This window comes from Geotrypetes seraphini, chromosome 14 (genome assembly GCF_902459505.1).
Source record: "Geotrypetes seraphini chromosome 14, aGeoSer1.1, whole genome shotgun sequence".
Classification (NCBI taxonomy): domain Eukaryota; kingdom Metazoa; phylum Chordata; class Amphibia; order Gymnophiona; family Dermophiidae; genus Geotrypetes; species Geotrypetes seraphini.
This window is the reverse complement of record NC_047097.1, coordinates 21,498,157-21,520,439: the sequence shown is the minus strand read 5'-3', so window position 1 is coordinate 21,520,439 and position 22,283 is coordinate 21,498,157. Positions and strand designations below refer to the sequence as shown.

The 22,283-nt window shown below is 42.8% G+C and overlaps 1 protein-coding gene across 1 annotated transcript in view; it reads left to right on the top strand.

Annotated features, from left to right (window-relative positions):
• LOC117347959 (nitric oxide synthase-interacting protein-like) overlaps positions 1-14,509 on the top strand; it is a 74,214-nt gene extending 59,705 nt beyond the window's left edge. Inside the window, exons 4-6 of the mRNA XM_033919480.1 lie at positions 2,853-3,047; positions 11,221-11,348; positions 14,383-14,509. Of these exons, the coding sequence (XP_033775371.1) occupies positions 2,853-3,047; positions 11,221-11,348; positions 14,383-14,415 (356 nt within the window). The 3' untranslated portion in view covers positions 14,416-14,509. The remainder of the gene's footprint in view (positions 1-2,852; positions 3,048-11,220; positions 11,349-14,382) is intronic.
• Positions 14,510-22,283: the final 7,774 nt, after the last annotated feature.

Here is a 22,283-nt window from a genome sequence, read left to right as displayed (position 1 = left end):
TGATAGCCTCTGGCGATAGCCATGCCTGCAGTGGCATTACGCATTGTACAGCGCCTTTCTAGATGGGAGAATGGCAGCCATTTTGAAGGCACCCTTTGGCGCCTCCGTTTTTTTTAAAGTCAGTTCTTAATTGGTTTTAATCGAGGCTGTGAATTACTCTGCTGTTTCTCACCAATTAAAACAATTAAGTTAGGCGGTGGTAGGATGTCTATGGCCGCCTAACGTAGAGCGCCGTTACTAGAATCGGGGCCTATCTCCTATGCTGTGAAGAGCACCCATCCCAGAATGCCCTTTATAGGATACCTTTCAGCGCTGATATTTTCTTGGTGCTGAATTTTCAGTGCCATTTACTGAATCCGGCTCAATTTGTCCAAAATTATCCATCTAGAAGGGGGATGGGATTCACAGAGCCAATGTATGTTCAATATTCAGCCTGTACGGCACGGTCTCATACTCAAACCCTTTGCAGGGCTATATTTTGGATTTGTAGGTACTCAGAAAAAAAATAGTTAATGTCTTATTAAAGAAATGGCAGTTTTGCATGAGGTAAAACTCTTTATAGTTTTGGCTAAGTCTTAATAATAATATTGTCATTTATAATTAAAGAGACGTATGATCAAGAAACTGTTTTATTTTACTTTTGTGATTATGATAAACATACCAAGGGCCTCAAAATAGTACTTGGTGGGCCGCATGTGGCCCCCTTGTCGCGAGTTTGAGACCATTGGCCTAACTTAATTATTTTAATTGGTGAGAAACAGCAGAGTAATTCACAGCCTCGATTAAAACCAATTAAGAACTGACTTTAAAAAAAACGGAGGCGCCAAAGGGTGCCTTCAAAATGGCTGCCATTCTCCCATCTAAAAAGGAAAGATTTATAAACTATAAAGAGTTTTACCTCATGCAAAATTGTCATTTCTTGAATACGACATTAACTAATTTTTTCTGCGGCCCTCCAAGTAACTACAGATCCACAATGTGGCTCTGCAAATGATTTGAGTTTGAGACCACTGAGTTAGGTGGTGGTAGGATGTCTATGGCCGCCTAACGTAGAGCGCCATTACTAGAATCGGGGCCTATCTCCTATGCTGTGAAGAACACCCATCCCAGAATGCCCTTTATAGGATACCTTTCAGCGTTGATATTTTCTTGGTGCTGAATTTTCAGTGCCATTTACTGAATCCGGCTCAATTTGTCCAAAATTATCCATTTAGAAGGGGGATGGGATTCACAGAGATAGGCCCTGATTCTAGTAATGGCGGCCATAGGCCCATATGCTGCTTACTCTTGCGTCTTCATTATTTTAATGCAATGCTATTGCTTTAGGATGTTATGGAAAAAAAAAATAATGCAGATAGCTTGGACATTTTTAGTTTTTGTGGACTTGAATCTGTTGGGTTCATGTTACTATTTTATCTTCTCTGTAGGTTAGACAAAGCAGTATTTCCTAAAATATGGGAGAATCCTCAGCATGCAGCACAAATATTAGCAGTGGTCCTACAATTTCAATTCCACTGCTGCATTTCATTTTCAACCGAAATGATCTTGAAAATGCTATTTAATCATGTCTTTTTCTCTGAGCTAATGCTGGAAAAGTGCATTATATTCTCTTTAGAGTCAGGCTTTCATTTTAGTTGAGTAAATCATAAGCCATTAAAGATGGATGCAATTCTTAGTATCGACTAAAAGCTTGACTGCCTGATCGTCCAGCACCTGCCCCGTTAGGTTGTCTAGAAAAACCTATAGTTGGAAAAACTGTGTGAATTGAAGTTTTTCCCATGAATTTCATTGTGCGTGATCAGAAAATAATTTTTAAAAAATATTTGTAAAGCCCATTCTGGGGTCGCTCAAAGCCACTGAATACATAAAATCTAGCGGTATTTTATTAAATGAACCTTCCATGTCTGCTCTTTATTGTGGAAAATAACAGAAATGTAACTTACTTTGCTAATACCTAAACACACGCATTTTGGCAAACAACAGTTTTGTTGTGGCAAGCAGGTACACCGAAGCATGTCAGTGGGAGACTTGGTTGGACCTGAACCACATTTCCTGTTTCACGCTCTTGGCATTACCAATGAATGGTTGGCAAAGCCAGTGGACAGTGTGGTCTGAAGATCCAAACTTCCGTACCACTGACACAGCCGAGCGAGGTGTTCAACTGATAACCGATTCTGCCAGTGGTATCACCACAGACCCAGTTCAGCATGAGGCCTTGTTGCAAGGAATTAAACAGCACCACGGGCCTTATCGTATTTCAAGAAGATATTGAGGACTGCCTGTCAATCATTCCAGGGCGCGAGTTACAGAGCCATGCCATGATAGGCGGTTGAAATGTAGGCCCAGAAAACCCAGGTCTACATTTCAGCCGCTAGACCGCAGCAGCTGAGTGTGGCAGGGGGATTCCCCAAAGCCGCAGTTCTGTAGGGCACCGGTTACAAAATCGCAGATTTGGGAAGTCCCTACCGTTCAGCTGATGGGGGAGCGGCCACGGCAGGGAACCCCCGAACCCCACCACAAGTCAGCCGGCAGGAGAAATTCCCACTTCCTCCTGGTGACTAGCGGTTAGGTGGGACAGGAATCTTCTCTGCCCTGTCCTAGCCGGCTCTGCATCTCCCCTCCTGCTTCCTGGACCCTGGATCTGTCACAGGCCTCCGTAAGCCCTTGTGGTCCAGTGGTGAGCTGGGGCAGGAGTAATCCTCTTACGCTTCTGTCTTGCTACTGAAAAGGCTGCTGCAAGTTTTCACCCTTAGAGAGCTTACAATGAGTTTTCACACTGCTTTATTGTCTATTATTTAGAAAATATGGTTTTAATTTGCAGTTTCTTAGTTTCCTATCTTTTTTGCTTTTAGGTATGAATACAAGTAGAAGTGAAACGAGTAAAGATCACTCACTAAAGTCCTCTAGGAGAAGCATGCCGTGCTTAGCCCAGAGCCAAACACATCCTCAGAACCTGAACAAACACTCTTCGTGGCTTCAACCCAATCGGATCTCACCGCAGCCCCTCAGTGCAGAATCACCTGAAATACATGCAGAACAGGAACGAGGTAGAGTGATTTTTAACCATACAAAAAGCTTCGTTTGTACAGTTAACTAAGGGCATTAAGCCCTTAATGTGTGGTTAACGCATACCAACAGGTTACCACAGAAATGCGTTAAAGCGTTTTGCAATATTTTTCCTGTTGGCATGCATTAACACACGTATTACTGATTCTGAAAATTATTCTTTGGAGGGGGCATGCCCAAGTTAGAAAATGGGCATTATTCTTGGCTTATAGACTCTCTCTTGTAGGTCTCCACCATCAGCTGCCTTTGTATAGATAGATAGAGAGGAGCCAACTTTTCAAAATTATTGGGGGGGGGGGGGGTTGGTAAACCTAATGGAAATTACCTCTCCCTGGACACAGTCAAGGAGTTTGTTCAATATTAGGGGGGGGTGCTCAAGCTCTCACAGCACCCGCAGACTTGGCTTCTATAGATAGATAGATCAATAGATATTTGTATAGATATAGATAGAGATATGAAAGATATATATATATTGGGTTTAGCACCCCCCCCCCAATAATTTTGAAAAGTTGGCTCCTCTCTATCTATCTATACAAAGGCAGCTGATGGTGGAGACCTACAAGAGAGAATATATATATTTTAATTTACACAGTGATGTAGTAAGTGGGGGACGACAGACTGCCCTGGGCACCGTCTTGGTGTGGCGCCAGCACCTATCCTCCTCTCCGTCCCCTGCTCCTTCCCACTCCTCCCCCGCCTCACGCGTGCCTTCAATTCACCCCCCACAATACTTCTAGCTCTTCGCCGGCATGAGCAGCAGCTCCAACCTTCTTATCGTGCCAGCCTCGTCACTCCCCTCTGACGTCACTTCTGGGTCCCGCGACTAGGAAGTGACATCAGAAGGAGAGCCGATGCTGGCACAGGCAACGAGTTAGAGATGCTGCTTGCACCAGGGAAGCATGTGCGGCGGGGGTGGAGAAGAGGGCGACAGGAGACCCCACCACCCCGGGTACCTCCCACCCTCCCTATGCCACTGTATATATATATATATATATATATATATATATGCTTGGTTTTCTGTAGGTGTTTGCACTGGAAGTTGGTTTTGCCTTCCTTACAACCCCCACCCCGAAGGAAGCAGTAGATGAAACATGGACGTGTTTGGATTTTTTATAATACGTGTCTCATTTTTATATGTAAAATTTGGACAAAATGTAAAAATTTTAGTCTATGGACACGTTAACGGTTAGCGCATAGCACACCTTAGTAAAAGAAGGGGTTAGTGATCTATGAGCTGTCAGTTCCTCAATGTAGTAATCTTTCAAAGAAGTAAGATACAGACTTGCTATGTACAGAATTTTGTTTCATTTTGTTGCCAATCTTATAGAAGTTTCATAATAGCTTTGATTGATGGATTTCATTTCTTCCGTAATCTGGCCTGAACTGCCCCTCGAGAACATTAACGATCGAATGAATTAAGTGTGTGTGGTTAATTTTTAATTAGGAAACATCAAGGAGGAATGTTTTAACAAATAATGTTTTACTGTGGATAGGAACAGTAATGGTGACGTCAACAGCAGAGGATCTAACTACACCTCACTAGCTTCCTGTTGAAGGTTCATAAGTTGTCAAGTCCTGCAAAATAGATAACCAGCTAGATCAGGGGTATCAAAGCCCCTCCTCGAGGGCCACAATCCAGTCAGGTTTTCAGGATTTCCCCAATGAATATGCATGAGATCTATTTGCATGCGCTACTTTCAATGCATATTCATTGGGGAAATCCTGTAAACCCGACTGGATTGCGGCCCTTGAGGAGGGATTTTGACACCCCTGAGCTAGATGGAAAAAAATTAAGCGGCTGAATTTGTGTTGTTTGATATTAATGTTTTTCATTCTAGATAAAACGTAATGGTATTTGGACGTTTATACTCTTAAAAAAAAGGCCAAAGCTTTCTTTCCGTACCATGGACAATTTTCCCATTGAATTTTGGAAGACAGTGTAAGGCAGTGGTTCCCAACCCTGTCCTGGAGGACCACCAGGCCAGTCAGGATTTAGGGATAGCCTTAATCAGATTCACATGCCTGTCACCTCCATTATATGCAAACCTCTCTCATGCATATTCATTAGGGCTATCCCAAAAACCCGACTGTTCTGGTGGTCCTCCAGGATAGGGTTGAGAACCACTGGTGTAAAGGATTTGGAAGAGAAACAAGGGGCATAAACCTATAAGGGATATCCTGAATCTTGGAATAATATGATCTATCGCAACCTTAGAAATAATAACACATTATGCTCCCTAGAGTATTGGTAAAGAAACAAGAGTAAATACTTCTTTATTGATATAGGGTGGTGGATGCTTGGATGACCTCCTGGTGGAAATGATTCTTTCAGGAGAAACACAGAGCCATTGAAAAATGAAGGCAAAGAAACAAGAATAAATACTTCTTTATAGGTATAGAGTGGTGGATACATGGGTGACCTGCTAGTGGAAATGATTCTTACAGATAAAAAAAAACTATGGCCCAGATTTAAAAAACAACACTGATTTTCTAGGTACCAGTAGGCACCCATACCTCCGTTAAAAATGCTATCCAAACGGCATTTTTAACAGGGATTTCAGGCACATATAGGCACTTTAAGCCTTTGAATGCCAAAGTAGGCATGGCCAACGCCCGAAGTGGTGTTTGGTGGCTTAAAGTGTCTACGTAGGCACGATTCACATGAAGATAGGCACTGGAAATGTAGTCCAGGAAAACCCTGGTCTACATTTCTGGTGCCTATCTTTCACATTGGCGTGATTCTGAAGCTGGCACTGATGCGTAATTGACACGTGATAGGTAGCGGCTTATAAGGTGGCCACCAATATTGGTACTAGTTTGAGACTACAGGCCTGTGTGGCCTATCCAGACTACTCATCCATGCCATCTGCTCTCTCTTTCATTCCCTTAGAGATCTTATGGCTTTTTATATATTTATGGGAACTCCCGTCAGCTTCTATTAGTTCCAGTGGATTAGCATAGTAAAATGTAGAAGATATTTGAGTACCGGAGCCTAAGGGTCTGATTTGTAAAAGGTTTAACTTATGCATTACAGTGGGGCAATTATGTGATATAAAACAGGTCTTTGTGATCCACTTTATAAAGAGTGATTCCCATTGGAACAAACTAGGAGAAAGTAGTCTATGAATCATGTCTTGATATATTTGACTGGTTGCCTTAGCAGCTGTAGAGGGAGCTCCAGAGATGTCATGGAAGCAGTCACACGAGACAAGTTTTAATGGGCAATCAAGTACTCTTAGCCACGGACCACTTGCCTGCAAGTTTGAGGGCTTTTCTCACAGATTTACTGTTTTCAAAGTGCAATTCCTTGAGCAAAATATTTAATGCGGGGGAAAAAGCAATGTCATGGATGATGGAGATCGGCCATGTTCCAAGTTTTTCTATCGCGCTATTTTTTCTTGCAAACTTTCATCCCTTAACTTTTTGACTCTGTACTTTACGGGGTCGATGCGCTGATTTTGCCAAACTGAATATGCATTTCAAAGCTGGGGCTGAGGATCCAAGCACAAGAAGACAACTAGGGAGCAGATGAGTTTACGCTGCTCTTTGGGATCAAGATTTTAGACAACTATTCTTGGTATCTATGTCATACTTGGAGTTCAGAAGACATTTGAAGACTTATGGGGTCTTTTACTAAGGCGCGCACTAATTGATTTAGCACACGCTAAAAGCTAATGCACCCATGGAATATAATGGGCATGTTAGCATTTATCACGCTAAATCGGTTAGCGCTTTAGTAAAAGACCCCTTTATTTATTTTCCAGATTTTGGGGTAAAATTAATTTTCTTCATTGTTCTATTTGTGATATAAGTTAATCTTTTGTAAACCGCATAGATCCTTATGGTCTATAAAGTCAATTTTTATGTTTTATGTTATATTTAATAAACTTTTTCAGGCTCAGATTCCACTGGAGTCATGATGCAATAACCAGCAAATGTTCTTTTGCAGGAACCTCATTATCCTTTTTGGATGTGCATTTACAGAATAAGGAGGGAAAACCTCTTTGTGCATCTTAGAGTCATGACATCAATGCATTGTGGAGCTGTTCTATAAGTGTGTGGTCAAAGCCTACTCTATAATGGCAACTGGTTGCTCAGATTTCAGTCTAGAATACTAATGTGTCCTGGTATTCGTACACCTTACATTTATGGGCTCACAGTTACAACAGCCATAGACCTGCATCTCAATGGTGCGACCTCACCTTGAGCATTGTGTTCAGTTCTAATCTCCTTACCTCAAAAAAGATATAGTGGCACCAGAAAAGGTTCAAAGAAGAACGATCAAGATGATAAAGGGGATGGAACTCCTCTCGTATGAGGAAAGACTAAAGAGATTAGGACTCTTCAACTTGGAAAAGAGATGGCTGAGGGGAGATAGGATCGAAGTCAACAAAATCCTGAGTGGTGTAAAATGGGTACAAGTGGATCGATTTTATTCTGCATCAAGATTTACAAAGACTAGGGGACACTCAATGAACGTGCAGAGTAATACTTTTAAAACCGATAGGAGGAAATATTTTTTCACTCAGAGAATAGTTAAGCTCTTGAATGTGTTGCCAAAGGATGTGGTAAAAGCAATTAATATAGCTAGTTTTAAAAAAGGACAAGCTCCTGGAGGAAAAGTCTTTAAACTGCTGTTGAGACAGACATGGGAGAAGCCACTGCTTGCTCTGGAATGCTGCTATTTGGGTTTTTGCCAGGTACTTGTGACTTGTATTGGCCTCCGTCAAGACGGAATACAGGGTTAGATGGACCATTGGTCTGACCCAGTAAGGCTATTCTTATATTCTTATCTCTCATTGGGCACAAAATGCGGCTAGGGTGTTCGTAACTTATTGTATTCTGTAAGTTGTGCGTGGAAGTGGCAGCCCCTCCAATTTTCATACTTCCCTACATTTTGGAATCTGCAGGAATAATTGTGGCCCAGACTGCCACTGTTGAGCTTGTTGGACTTTGGATGTTTCTTATGCTCTTGCTTTCAGAGAGCGAGTGTGCGTGGAAGCCTCTAGAAGCATCCTTGGCTTCAGGCATATTCTCAGCTCTTTGCTTTCCTTCAGTATACTAGCAATCTACTGGAAACATGCCTCCTAAAATCAAAGCCAGGTAAAGGTATTGTGATTATAGTAACATAGTAGATGACGGCAGAAAAAGACCCGAATGGTCCATCCAGTCTGCCCAACCTGATTCAATTTAAAATATTTTTTTTTTTTTTTTTTTTCTTCTTAGCTATTTCTGGGCAAAAATCCAAAGCTTTACCCGGTACTATGCTTGGGTTCCACCTGCCGAAATCTCTGTTAAGATTTGCTCCAGCCCATCCTCTACCAAACGGCCATACACAGACACAGACCGTACAAGTCTGCCCAGTAACTGGCCTAGTTCAATATTTAATATTATTTTCTGATTCTAAATCTTCTGTGTTCATCCCACGCTTCTTTGAACTCAGTCACAGTTTTACTCTCCACCACCTCTCTCGGGAGCGCATTCCAGGCATCCACTACCCTCTCCGTAAAGTAGAATTTCCTAACATTGCCCCTGAATCTACCACCCCTCAACCTCAAATTATGTCCTCTGGTTTTACCATTTTCCTTTCTCAAGAAAAGATTTTGTTCTACGTTAATACCCTTTAAGTATTTGAACGTCTGAATCATATCTCCCCTGTCTCTCCTTTCCGCTAGGGTATACATATTCAGGGCTTCCAGTCTCTTCTCATTTCTGATTCTGAAATATAAGGATTCCCCCCCCCCCCCCCTTGGAATTCTGTTGCTGTTTAATGCATGCATTATTCAAAGGGAAATTATCCTTTTCACAGTGGAACACTTTACTCTTCCAATAGCTTTTCTCCTGCATCAGTTAAGTAATAACAGAAGCGCAAATGGAACAAACCAAGAGCCCGATGCAAAATGAATTGTGCTGAAGACAAAAGCAATGGAAAATGTGCTGCAGTGTTTTAGGAAGATGATTGCCATAAAAAAGGGAGTTACATGAACTGAAAATGTTCAATCATGTAACTCCCTTTTTTCAGGAATTACATCGGCTACCAGTAGAGGCTCGTATACTCTTTAAGTTGGGTTCGGTCAGTTGGCTCTCAGAGGAACCTTAGACGATCCCATGCTCTCTTTGTATTTCCGTCTGTCAAGGGCTGCAAATTTAAAAGATATCATAACCACACCCTTTCTTTTCAGGTGGCTCTTTATGATAAAGACTTTCGGCATTTGTTACCGACTTCTTATTCCGATTTACATTTTAGAAGACAATTAAAAACTCTGATATTCACTAAATTTTTAGATAATTAGAATTCCATTCTATCGAGCTCATTCAATTATGTTAATTTAACTCAATCTTTTGTAAACCGCATAGCACTCTATGGTTATGGAAATCCGATTTTATGTTATGTTATAACAGAAAAGCCACCTCTGAAATGTCCCAGGTACCCTGGAGATTCCTGAAGCTCTTTCTGTGTTGCAGAACTCTGGAATGTCTGTAGAAATCAAAACTGTGGATGTCTTCCTTAGGCTGTGAATATGACTTAGCAGATGCCTTGTGATCGGAGCAGATTATTTTTCCACCTGCTCTTTGAATCGCTGCTTCCAAAGACTGGGAGCTGTGTAGGGACCTTAAAGCAAGCTATCAATCAAAACCAGTGAAGAAAAAGAAGACGGCAGATTGTATCTGCTCTGAGCTTTTTCGTTGTTTGACAAAAGCAGTAGGAGTCGTTTTAGGGTAATAATATGCAAAACAATTCTATGACCTCTTTCCCTTTTAATTTACACCTTAACTTGAGCAAAGATACCGTTCAGGTCATAACTGGGGGCAGTTGCTTTCTTAATAACACAATTTTCTTTGATGACCCTAAAAGCATCGACATGAAATCTTATTATTCCCATGTATAATTTGAAGTTACCTCAGCCATCTGCGCACTCGTGATTAATGCGCATTGCATTACTCTGTAAGCCAATTTGGATTTGGAAATCGTACACATCTCCAATTAAAAGGAAGTAAAGTAATTTGATAGACTTTGAGGGGGATATTCTATAAACGATGCCAAAACTTACACACCGGTAGGCACTCTACCGGTGCCTAAGTTAATTGAGAGACGCTGTTTTAAACGGTAAAAAAATTAAGTGCCTACTGACGCCTCAATAAAAGGTGTCGGAATCATGCCTACGTAGGTGCTGTACAGTGCTTAATGCCACTATGGGCCTGGCTAATGCCAGAAGTGGTGTTAGGTGCCGTAAAGAGCCTACATAGGTGTGATTCATGGCATAGATAGGCTGTTGGAAATGTAGGCCCAGAAAATCCTGGGCTACTTTTCCAGTGCCTATCTTTCGTGGACGCACGATTCTCTATACAGTCCGATAGCACGATTGGCACCCTATAGAGAATACGGACTAAGGGCCTGATTCTATATACAGCACCAAAAAGAGAGGCGCATAATGCGATTCGATAAGGTGCTTGTACCTTTTTTTAAAATCACGCAAAATGCCAGTGCATTGCATAACTTTTAGGTGCCTAAGTTGTGCATGGATCGGCATATTCTATAACATGGGGAGGAAATTCCAATCCTTGAGAGCCACAGGCAGGTCAGGTTTTCAGGATATCCACAATGAATATGTATGAGATGGATTTGCATGCACTGCCTCCTTGAGATGCAAATCTACCTCATGCATATTCATGTGCATAACTTTTAGGAATTCCCATGATCCGCCCAAGCCCCTCCCCTGGCCACACCCCCTTTTCAAATTCATGAACTACAACTGGCACATACTTTTTATAGAATTGTGCTTTCCACATTGTGCATGTAACTTTTAATTCATGCCAATTAGCATCAATTAGGAGGTGTTAATTGCCAATTATTAGCACAGATTAAGCCAATTAATCAAGTTGTGCATGCAAATTAACTGTGTGCACTGATATGCATGCATAAGAGAAGTTGGGGGCAAGTCCAAATGGTACAAGTAATAAAAGCCCACATTATTCAAGCAAGTTGGATAATTTAGGGATTACCCACCTTCCTGTGCTCTATCATTTTCCTTACTTTTCATAACTCTGTTTATTGATAATATGGGTAATATTCTGTCCCATATACCACCATACATCTTAAATTAATAAGTTCAGTGATGCTTAAGATTCTGCCTTCCGTTTCTTTCTTTGTAGAGGCTGGAAGAGACACTTGCACAGATGACTCGGAACATGGGGGTTATGACTCTCGTACAGATCAATCTCTACTTATTCAACAGAAGCTCAACAGACAGAAGACAGAACCTCGGAATAAATCTTCAGAGGTAGCGTGATTTATAAAGTCCAAAGCAAAAAAGGCTGTGGAACCAGATGTTATTGATGAAGGCTTTATTGAAACAAGCAGTAAATCCTCAAGTTCGAAGCTGTTAAGTTCATCCATAACTAAAGTCAATGAAGAGGACCCAACAAGGTCCGTGTTTCGACCTTTAAAGTCTTCCTCAGGGGTCATATGGGCGTGATTCATGAAACACCAACCTGATAGCGTTATCAGAACTTAATGACTTGTTCCTTTATAAGGGCCTCAGGATGGTAAATATTGGACATAAATTCAGGGCAGATGTGAGATAGTTTTTTGGCAAGCCTACCTAGTGCATATAAGTAGTCCAGTGTTCCATACATTTGTATGACAAAGAACACTGAACTGTTCAAACCACTGAGCAAACCACAGATGTCACTGCACAAATCTGGTAACCCTAGTCAGTAGGCACTTCCAGAGGCGTGATTTTGGTGCTGGGGTTTTGGGTTTTTTTTGGGGTGCTGAAAAGCACCTTGACATTTTTTTTAAAGTAGTGTTTTAAATGGTGTTTCCCTCTTAACTTAGGTGCCAACAAATGTTTAGCCATCCCAAATGTTTTGCACTGGCCTGGGGTATAAAACATTTAGGGCAGGATTCACTAAACCTCCAAACCGTGCATGATCCGTTTCCTATTGCATGCCAGCCGACTGATTCAGTAAAGGCCTTCATGCAAATGGAGACGATCATTAACACACCCCCTACATTCCCCCTTCTCACGGCCAGAGCGTTCCCCGCTCATGCGCACACCCTGACAGTAGTGACAGGAGAAGCAGCCTCCTGTCACTGCTGTCAGGGCTCAGCCCAGCCCAGATCTCTCTTGCCTGCTCCCGGACTCTCCTGCTCTCTGCCGCCATTCCCTGCAGTGCAAGCCCGTGGTTTTAAAGCGGGCCTGCACTGCGGGGAATGGCGGCAGAGAGCAGGAGAGTCTGGGAATAGGCAAGAGAGATCTGCCCGACACCCCCCCAGGGCCGCGATCTTTCCTGCCTGCCCTGCTCTGCTCTGCCACGCCCCCCCCCCCAGAGAAAAAAGCAAGAGAGGTGCCAACTCCCTCTTGCCATGTGTTAAAACAGAAAAAAAAATCAGTGCAGCACTCCCCCCCCCCCCCCCCCCCCGACACAGCACGGCCCACCCCCGACACCAAAGTTGGGAGCAGGAGGGATGCTCGGTCTCTCCTGCTCCTAGGCCTCCCACCCCCCACCTCTGGTCGGCCCAGCCCACCCACCTTGGTACCTTTATAATTGTTGGGAGCAGGAGAGATGCCTGGTCCCTCCTGCTCCTTCGAGGCAGGCTCCCATCTTCTGGAGCAGGAGGGGTGACTGCACCCTCCTCCTGCTCCTACGCCACTGAAAATCTTCAAGAGGAGGAGGAAAGTCATTGTCTTTTGTCTTTTGCAACGTGGCCTGTTTCGTGTTCACTTTTGCACATCCTGTACCTGCAGAGGACTTAGCTTTAATTCTGAACAATCACTTGTGCTTCTTTTATTATTTTTTTCAGTGTAGCTCTGATACTAGAAGTCTGCTTGTCTCTTTGGGATAAAAGACAAAAGATCTCTAAGAGGAAAGCTCAGAGTTTTTATGATGGTCTCTGGAGGAGCTGGTGTATTTGTTTACAGTTCCGTGGCCAAGAGGCTGACCCTTGGGGCACAAAATGCCCTGGCACAGTATAAGACAATTGCTCACTGTTCCCAGCGCTGGCTTACCAGCTGCCGCACTGGAGCAGAAGCTTCCCTTTGCATTATCCCCTGCTTGTAGTGTGCAGAGAAACCCAGTGCTAGGAGGCACAGGCAGTGGTAGAAATGTGGTCCAAGCAGCCCCTGCAGTGTGAGGGAGGAAGTGGGTTTGGTAAATAAAGGGTTCTGGCGATCCACGAAACGCAGAGGCAGAGCACAGCACACAGCCCATCACTCTGGAAATGTCGCCATTACAAGAGGTGTTTCTAATTCAGGAGAATCGTTGAGATGATGGAGGTAATTCTTTAAGGGGATGCTTGTGTGAATGCTGCTATCCTGGTCACATAGGTATAATTTGGCTATGTATTCTGCTGCAACTATTTTCCATAGTACAGTACTTGCATTCAGGTGGACTTTTTTGTTTTTAAATCTTTATTGATTTTCAAACATTGACAGTGCAATACAAAATTAATTGAACATAAAATACTGCATAAAACGCACTATTAACTCCACAAATAATACATAAAACAATCATTTTCTCCCATCCTCTTCCCAATTATTAATACAATAAGACACATGATGTGATTACAATATTATAATTAAGTAATTTTAATCCTCAAAATACATTTCCCTCCCCCCACCCACCATTCAGGTGGACATTAAGGGAAAGCCTGAGTGGAGTATGGATGAGGACTATAATTATGCACTGCCTCCATTGGATGCGAATCTGCATCATGGAAAACTGTACAATTTTGGAGGTCGCTTCTTCAAAAAGATATAAATAGGATGGTATTGGTCTAGAGCAGTGATTCCCAACCCTGTCCTGGAGGAACACCAGGCCAATTGGGTTTTCAGGCTAGCCCTAATGAATATGCATGAGAGAGATTTGCATATGATGGAAGTGATAGGCATGCAAATTTGCTTCATGCATATTCATTAGGGCAGTGGTTCCCAACCCTGTCCTGGAGGAACACCAGGCCAATTGGGTTTTCAGGCTAGCCCTAATGAATATGCATGAAGCAAATTTGCATGCCTATCACTTCCATCATATGCAAATCTCTCTCATGCATATTCATTAGGGCTAGCCTGAAAACCCGATTGGCCTGGTGTTCCTCCAGGACAGGGTTGGGAATCACTGCCCTAGATAAATGGCACTCCAAACTACTAGATGCTCTAATTGCCATCACTTTACAAATTATTCTCTCTCATTGGAAATCTGCCAATTCTTCTTTCTGGTGGGCTATAGCAATATTGATTCATAGCTATGAATGAAAAGCAACCAATAAAATGTGGTCTCCACTAAAGAATATTTCATCTTATCCCTAAACTCTAGATACTTTCCAACTGGACTGAACATCCTGTATAATCTCAAGTGTATGTACACAAATGCAAGAAGCCTAAGAAACAAGATGGGGGAATTAGAAGCTATGGCACAAAAAGATAACCTTAACATCATCGGCGTCATGGAAACATGGTGGAATGAGGAAAACGCCTGGGACACTGTGCTACCAGGATACAAGCTATACCGCAGAGACAGAGTAGGTCAAAATGGTGGGGGTATTGCCCTATACATCAAAGAAGGAATTGAGAGAACACGCTGGAAACGAAAAATAAGGTAGAGTCTCTATGGGCCAAAATTCTGGGAACAGAAGGAATGGGAACGAAGATCGGCATCTTCTATCGACCCCCAGGGCAGTCTGAAGAAATTGATAGAGAGATGACAGACGAGATTAAACGCAACTGCAAGGGAGGCAACACAGTTATCATGGGTGACTTCAATTATCCGGAGATAGACTGGAACCTAGGCACCTCCGGCTGCGGTACGGAGACCAAGTTCCTGGATGCTGTAGGCGATTGCTTCCTGGAACAACTTGTCAAGGAAAATACGAGAGGAAATGCAATTCTGGACTTAATTCTAAATGGACTATGAGGACCGGCGCAAGGTGTAGAAGTAGATGGGACGCTGGGAAGCAGTGATCACAATATGATCTGCTTCGACCTGGACACTTGGGGCAAAACAGCAATCCTGAACATCGGCCACTGCACTGAACTTCTGAAAAGGGAATTACGAAGGGAAAATTAAGAAAAGAATAAGCCTTTCTATACACTGTAATAATAATAATAATAATAATAATTTTATTCTTATATACTGCCATACCGAAAAAGTTCTTGGCGGTTCACAAGGTGAGCTAATACATGGGATACAGATAAAATACAAATTAGAATAATGGACTTAAAAACAGATAAAGACAGAAAGATTTACAATATAATGCAGAAAATACCGGCCATGGCAGGGAAAGAAGTAATACATAGAACAGATAATAGAGCCTGCCTACAGTTTTTGGCTTGTTTTTTTTTTGTTTTTTGAGGAATAAAGAGCTCTAGGTTAGAAAGCACAACAGTATACCACAATTAGATATATAGAGAGTACACCAGACAGATTACAATTATAATATCAAAAGAGCACTTATCAAACTTGTGGTTCAGGTCTTCCAATGTTTACTAAAGGGTGCTAGGAAATGGGCTTAGCACATGGTAATGTGGGGTTTTCCTACACCCTAAGCCCATTGCTAATGTACCCCGAATATAGGACATTTTCAATGATTTCTTTTACAGGTCATAAGGTAATAACTGATATCAGAAATATCCAAACTGGCAGAAGACTCGGGACTAGATTCACTAAAGCTCACCGATCTGGGTGATCAGTGGCCGAGTCTTGCCGGATGACCGATTCACTACAGCGTCCTAATGCAAATGAAGTGATCAGACGCATGCCCCTTAGCAACCCCACAGATCACTGCAGAGTGATCCAGATGCATGGGCAGACCATCCTCTTTGCCTGTAGATGTGACCGCGCATGTGCCTGCTCTCCACACAAGCTTAAGGTCACAACGAAAGGGGTAGGGGTGGCCGCACTCACTGGCCCCACGAGAATCATTTCAATGGAACAGAACATGATTTGCAACCAGACTAGAACACAGAACGTTAGTACAGCCCTGCTTTAAACCTGCGGTTAAAACCACAGGCCTGGGATTTCAGGATGGCAGAGAGGACAGTCGTCAAGGATGTGAGCGACTGTTCCTCAGCAGTCACTTCTTTTTGGATCGGCAAGCCCAATCGGTGTTCCATCTTCTGTTTAGTGAATCGCTGCCTTCCTACTTATGCATGCCATTTCCCCTCATTTGCATGTGTGGATCAGATTGGGCAGAAGGTTAGTGAATCGGGTTGGGGTCAGAGAAGGCTCGCAAACTGATTGGGACATGATTGGTGAACTTAGTGAATCTAGCCCTTCTTGTATTGATTTCTGTTGCAGCTGCTGACCTGATTAAGCCTTAAGAATATAATCCTCTATAATAAAATCCTAAGCACGCATGCGCCCATAGTATGGCGTGTTTACAGACAGTGTGCTGTGTCCCTCCGTGCCAAATTCCATTTTCGAACACAGAAGCAGGAAACACGCCGGCGACTCCCCCCTCCTGCCCTCACTCACCACCAGAGAAACCTCCATAGTCGTCAGAATGGGGGGGAGGGGCACAGGTGCCCCTGCCGGCATCTACTTCTCCCCCTCTCCTGCAAATCTGCCCGCCGCATTTCACTTCAAATAAAAGCGCTGCGCTGTGCTGCCGCTGGCCTCGTCTTCTTTCCACTGACAACTCGCTGTTTCCACTAGGGCTGGCCACAGTGGACCGCGAGGCGGTCGTTGGGAAGCGGGCACGTGCTGGCGGCAGTCGCGTGCACTGAATTGGTGCTCGGGGGCAGGAAGATGGGAGATGGCCTTAACGGGCTTTCGCCAGCATGCTAGTGTAGGCAGCCAACCAGCCCCAGCTCATCCGCTGCAGCCAGAAGGACAAGTATTACCAGGGCTGCCTAAGAGCGGGTACCAGCAAGGTGTACCAGATTCTGGCCGGTGAGCCATGAGCCAGCGGGGCTGGGCATGAGCTGCAGGCAGACAGTGTGCTGGGAGCCCAGGCAGCGGCTGCAGCTCAGGGGAGGGTGAATCTATTTCTCTCTACTTAAATTTGCCTGTCCCTCTCTCTCTCTCTCCCTCCCCCCCGGTTCAGCAACATTGGAGAGAGGAGGGGGGAGGAGTAGATGCCGGCAAGGGTGCATTACAGAGTGAGGGAAGTGGGAGGAAGGGAGAAATTAATGTGGAGGAGGCAAGATGGAGAGAGGGAGAGAGATTCAGGGAGGGAACAGAAGGGGAGGGAGAGATATGGATATGAGGTTCGTGCCGGTGGGCCAGAAGGGGTGCTGCTGGACAGTGGGGGAGGTAAAAGGAAGGGAGAAGGCCTACTGCTGGACAGGGGGAGCAGGAAAGAGGTGTTGCTGGATAGGGGGAGGTAAAAGGAAGGGATAAGGCCTACTGCTGGACAGGGGAAGCAGGGAAGAGGTGCTGCTGGATAGGAGGGAGGTAAAATGAAGGGAGAAGGGCTGCTGGTAGACAAGGGGAGCAAGGAAGGGGTGTTGCTGGACAGGGGGAGGTAAAAGGAATGGAGAAGGGCTGCTGCTGGACAGGGGAAGCAGGCAAGAGGTGGTGGTGGAAAGAGAGAGACAGAAAGAAAGAAACAGACAGAAAGAGGCCAAGGAGAGAGAGAGAGAGAGAAAGAAAGACAGACACACACATCTATTCTAGCACCTGTTAAGGTAACGGGCTTATATTCTATATAATGGTTGCAGCAATGAAAATTCTCTTTCAGAAATTGATTTTAAAAAAAGTTCTTTAGGTAAAATTTGAAGTGTCAATTGTCTTATATAATTATCACAGTTCACCATTTTACAATATAAAGATTTGTCTTAGAAACATAATGGCAGATGGCCCAGCCAGTCTGCCCATCTGCAGTAACCATTATCTCTTCTAAGAGATCACACTTGCCAATCCCAAGCTTTCCTGAATTCAGACACAGTCTCTGTCTCCATCTCCACCACCTCTACCAGAAGACTGTTCCCTGCATCTACCACCCTTTCTGTAAAAAAGTATTTCCTTAGATTACACCTGAGCTTATCACCTCTTAACTTCATTCTATGCCCTCTCATTCCAGAGATTCCTTTCAAATGAGACGCGACACGTGCATTTACATCACATAGGTATTTAAACATATCTATCATATCTCCCCTCTCCTGCCTTTCCTCCAAAGTATACAGATTAAGATCGTTCTCTGTCCCCATATGCCTTATAATAAAGATCACGCACCATTTTTTTAAATCATGATAAAGAATGGCAAAGATGGCAAGTAGAGAATGACACGGTGACAAAATTCATCACCGTTCCTGTCCCAGCAGAGAGGAAAATTCAAAATGACATGAAAAATGGAAAAGAAAGAGATGCAATTTGTGCTTTCTGCCTTCCTGATCTACACTGAGAAGATTCCATGTAAATGTTCTGTCTATCTGTAGCACGGCGCAGGAGACTTGTTGACAAGTGACCTAGTTCTTCCACAGGATAATTGCTATCAGTCTGGATATTAGAAGAGGAAATAAATGAGATGCAATTTGTGCTTTCTATCTTCCTGATCTGCACTGAGAAGATTACATGTGAATGATCTGTACTGAGAAGATTACATGTGAATGCTCAGCCTATTTGTATCATGACGTAGGAGACTTATCAGTCTGGATATTAGAAGAGGAAATAAATCTTTAAACATATGAGAAAGAGTGGCAAAAATGGAAAAGAGTGGAAGGTGAGTAATAATGAAGGGAAGGGGTGAAAACTTTAAAGTTCAAAAACAAATATTGAAAAAATGGAAAAGAAATGAGATACATTTTGTGATTTTTGCCTTCTTGATCTGCTTTGAGACAGACAAGTAAATCTACATTTAGTCCATCTGATATTCTAAATAACACCTCAGTTCAAGAAAGAATATGAAATAATTTTTAAAGATATGAGAAATTGAAACGGGAAACATCTGATATTTATACACCTTGATGCTTGTACACCTTAAACATTTTTAAATTAAATTTTTATAAAAATACAGATGCTAATATTGAATATGTGGAGATGCTTCGTTGTAGTGTCTGTTGCTTTGTCCGTTTGGATCACTGTGATTGGAAAAATAAAAATAAACAATGAACGAATCCTATTAAAGCACAACTTAATATATAATAAAATAAAATGCATATAGCATATATATTTCTAGACATATATCATGATTTACTATTTAATATTCTTATTAGTACAATATTGATTTTTACATATGCTCATTATAGCATAAATTATGATTTCTAAAGATTAAAGAAAAAAATTGATTACATATTCTTATATAAAGAAAATCAAATTACCATATTTTCACTCATATACCGCGCACCCGTGTAAAACGCGCACAAGGGTATAGCGCGCGGGGAACACAAATTTATGTAAAGAAATTTTTGTATACCGCGCATGCCGCCCCGACTCTCCTTTCGCCCGCCCTGACTCTCCTCTGGCCACCCCGACTCTCCTTTCGCCCGCCCCGACTCTCCTCTCCCCCTTGAAGTCCTGTCTCCACCCTGAAAGCCTGATGCCCCCCCCCCGATGACCGCTCGCACCCCCACCCCGAAGGACCGCTCGCACTCGAACCCCGAAGGACCACTCGCACCCCCACAGCCTCCCCCCCCCCATCATGGAGAAGCTCCTACCGTTGTCCTGCTGCTTCCTCTGCCGGCGGTCCCGGCCCTTCTGCGAGCCCTGCGTCTGCTGCTTCCTCTTCCAGCGGTCCCGGCCCTTCTGTGAGCCCCTGGTCTGCTGCTTCCTCTTCCGGCGGTCCCGGCCCTTCTGTGAGCCCTACGCCTGCGCTGCTTCCTCTTCCGGCGGTCCTGCCCTTTCTCTGACATCAGACTTGTTTACAATAAGTATTACATATAATATATAATATGAACCCAAATAAAAAAAACATTCAATACTGAATGTCATACATCAAGAAACAGAAAGCACAGCTCAGCTGTCCCACATTGTGATCCAAAGAACACATTGTAGGTAGAAACGGGTAGGGGCTCTGTTCCTAGAATTATCAGCAAGGACAGCTGTACATGAAGAAGGACACGGTACTACTCGAAAGGGTCCAGAGAAGAGCGACTAAAATGGTTAAGGGGCTAGAGGAGTTGCCGTACAATGAGGGATTGGAGAAACTGGGCCTCTTCTCCCTTGAAAAGAGGAGACAGAGGGGACATGATCAAAACATTCAAAATAGTGAAGGGAATAGACTTAGTAGATAAAGACAGACTGTCACCCTTTCCAAGGTGGGGAGAACGAGAGGGCACTCTCTAAAATTGAAAGGGGATAGATTCCATACAAATATAAGGAAATTCTTCTTCACCCAGAGAGTGGTGGAAAACTGGAACACTCTTCCGGAACCTGTTATAGGGGAAAACACCTTCCAGGGTTTCAAGACAAAGTTGGGCAAGTTCCTGCTAAACTGAAATGTACGCAGGTGAGGCTGGACTCATTTAGATCACTGGTCTTTGACCTGAGAGCCGCCGCATGAGCGGACTGCTGGGCAGGATGGACCACTGGTCTGACCCAGCAGCGGCAATTCTTATGTAATACTCATTTTAAACATGGTGTAAATGTCATGGCTTATTTATGCTAGCAATCTTGGTTCAAGGCCCATGGCATTGGGGTTATTTAAATCTTGCTGCCAATTTATAGAATTATACCTTATGATTTTGGTACTCTCTCTTTTGATTAAGTATAAATAATTGTGCACTTTTTATTACGTGCAAACTAAATTTCTTCATCATCTAGTCATCAGAGAATTTACCTAATGCTCCTCTCATTCCTTTCTAGTTGTTTCCCCTTAAAAAAAAATCCAACTGCATGTTTTCAATTATATATGAATTCCTACCAGAATATACCACAAAAGTATATAATTTTAACATGTGAAAGTTCAAAAATTGAATCACATTGATTTTATGGTAATAATTACCAGCAATTAGGAATGTCTGAAAATCTGCCATCTACCAATTTCTACTTGCTGTGCTTTGACAGGTTACTATCAGCATGTAGCAGATCAGAGGAAACGTCTGCAGATGTATTTTATATAGATTATAAACATGGATTTATGCAAGAGTGAAAACTCAAATTAGAAATGTCTAAAAAAAATGGAGCTAGTAACCTTAGCTGATATATACAGTGTTAAATTGCAGACAGACATAGTTCACAACCTATCTTTAGACTTGTCTCATACATTTGCAGAGGTAGGGTTAAATAAGCCCTACCTAAACACATGGATCATCTATCAGGCAGGGTTTATCCAATGGCACTAAGAAACTTTAAAACTAGGAGGAAAACAAAGGGCTCTTTTTATCAAGCCGTGCGGGGGTTAGCTTGTGTGACTTTTAATCACGCGCTAACCCCCACGCTGGCCAAAAAACTACCGCCTGCTCAAGGCAGGCATTAGCAGCTAACGCAGCCAGCGGTTTAACGTGCGCTATTACGAGTGTTAAACCGCTAACGCGGCTTGATAAAAGGAGCCCAAAGCCTCTAATGCGTTAAGGGCTTTTATATTCCCCATCCCTAGGCCTTAACGAGCTCTCATATGGGTCTTTCCTGTGTGCTAAGGCCATTTTTATGGTGACAATAAAATCACCAATTTTCTATTAATGGCTATGTGCTTATATTAGTGAATGTTGAAGCAGACAGGATGAAGATTTATAAAGCTATTTTTTTCTTCCATTTGCATCTTTGCTTTCCCGACTACTCGACCAGTTTCTCTTAACTTTTCCAGATATTTTTTGCTTGTCTTCTTTCTGTGATCTTTTGTAATTTATGAAAGCTAACCTCTTTTTTCCTTATCTTCTCAGCTACTGCTTTTGGGAACCAAAGAGGTCTTCTTTTTCTCTTACTTACTTTTCTTAAAAAATGATTTGTTGCCCTTATAATAGCTTTTTTGCCCACTGATGATAAAAGCAAAGGAAAAAAATGATTAAGCACAAAAATTTGAAAAAGTTTGACATGCTGAGAATACTGAAGACAGCTTCTCAATCTGCAGAAAATGAAAAACTGCAGGTCTCATGAACTGATATTGGGTGGGAAGGCACCAGCACGTACAGAGTAAAGGCAACATCTTAATTTAAAGTGACAATGCACTTAGTATGTGTCCTTACCAGGTCCCATGGATGACATCACCCATGTCCCAATCATAACCAATATAGAAATTAACTCAATCAACTATCCCATTCAACCCACCCTAAAACTACTAGGAATGACGATAGATGCTACACCATGCAACCACAAATCAATAAAACAATACAGAAATCATT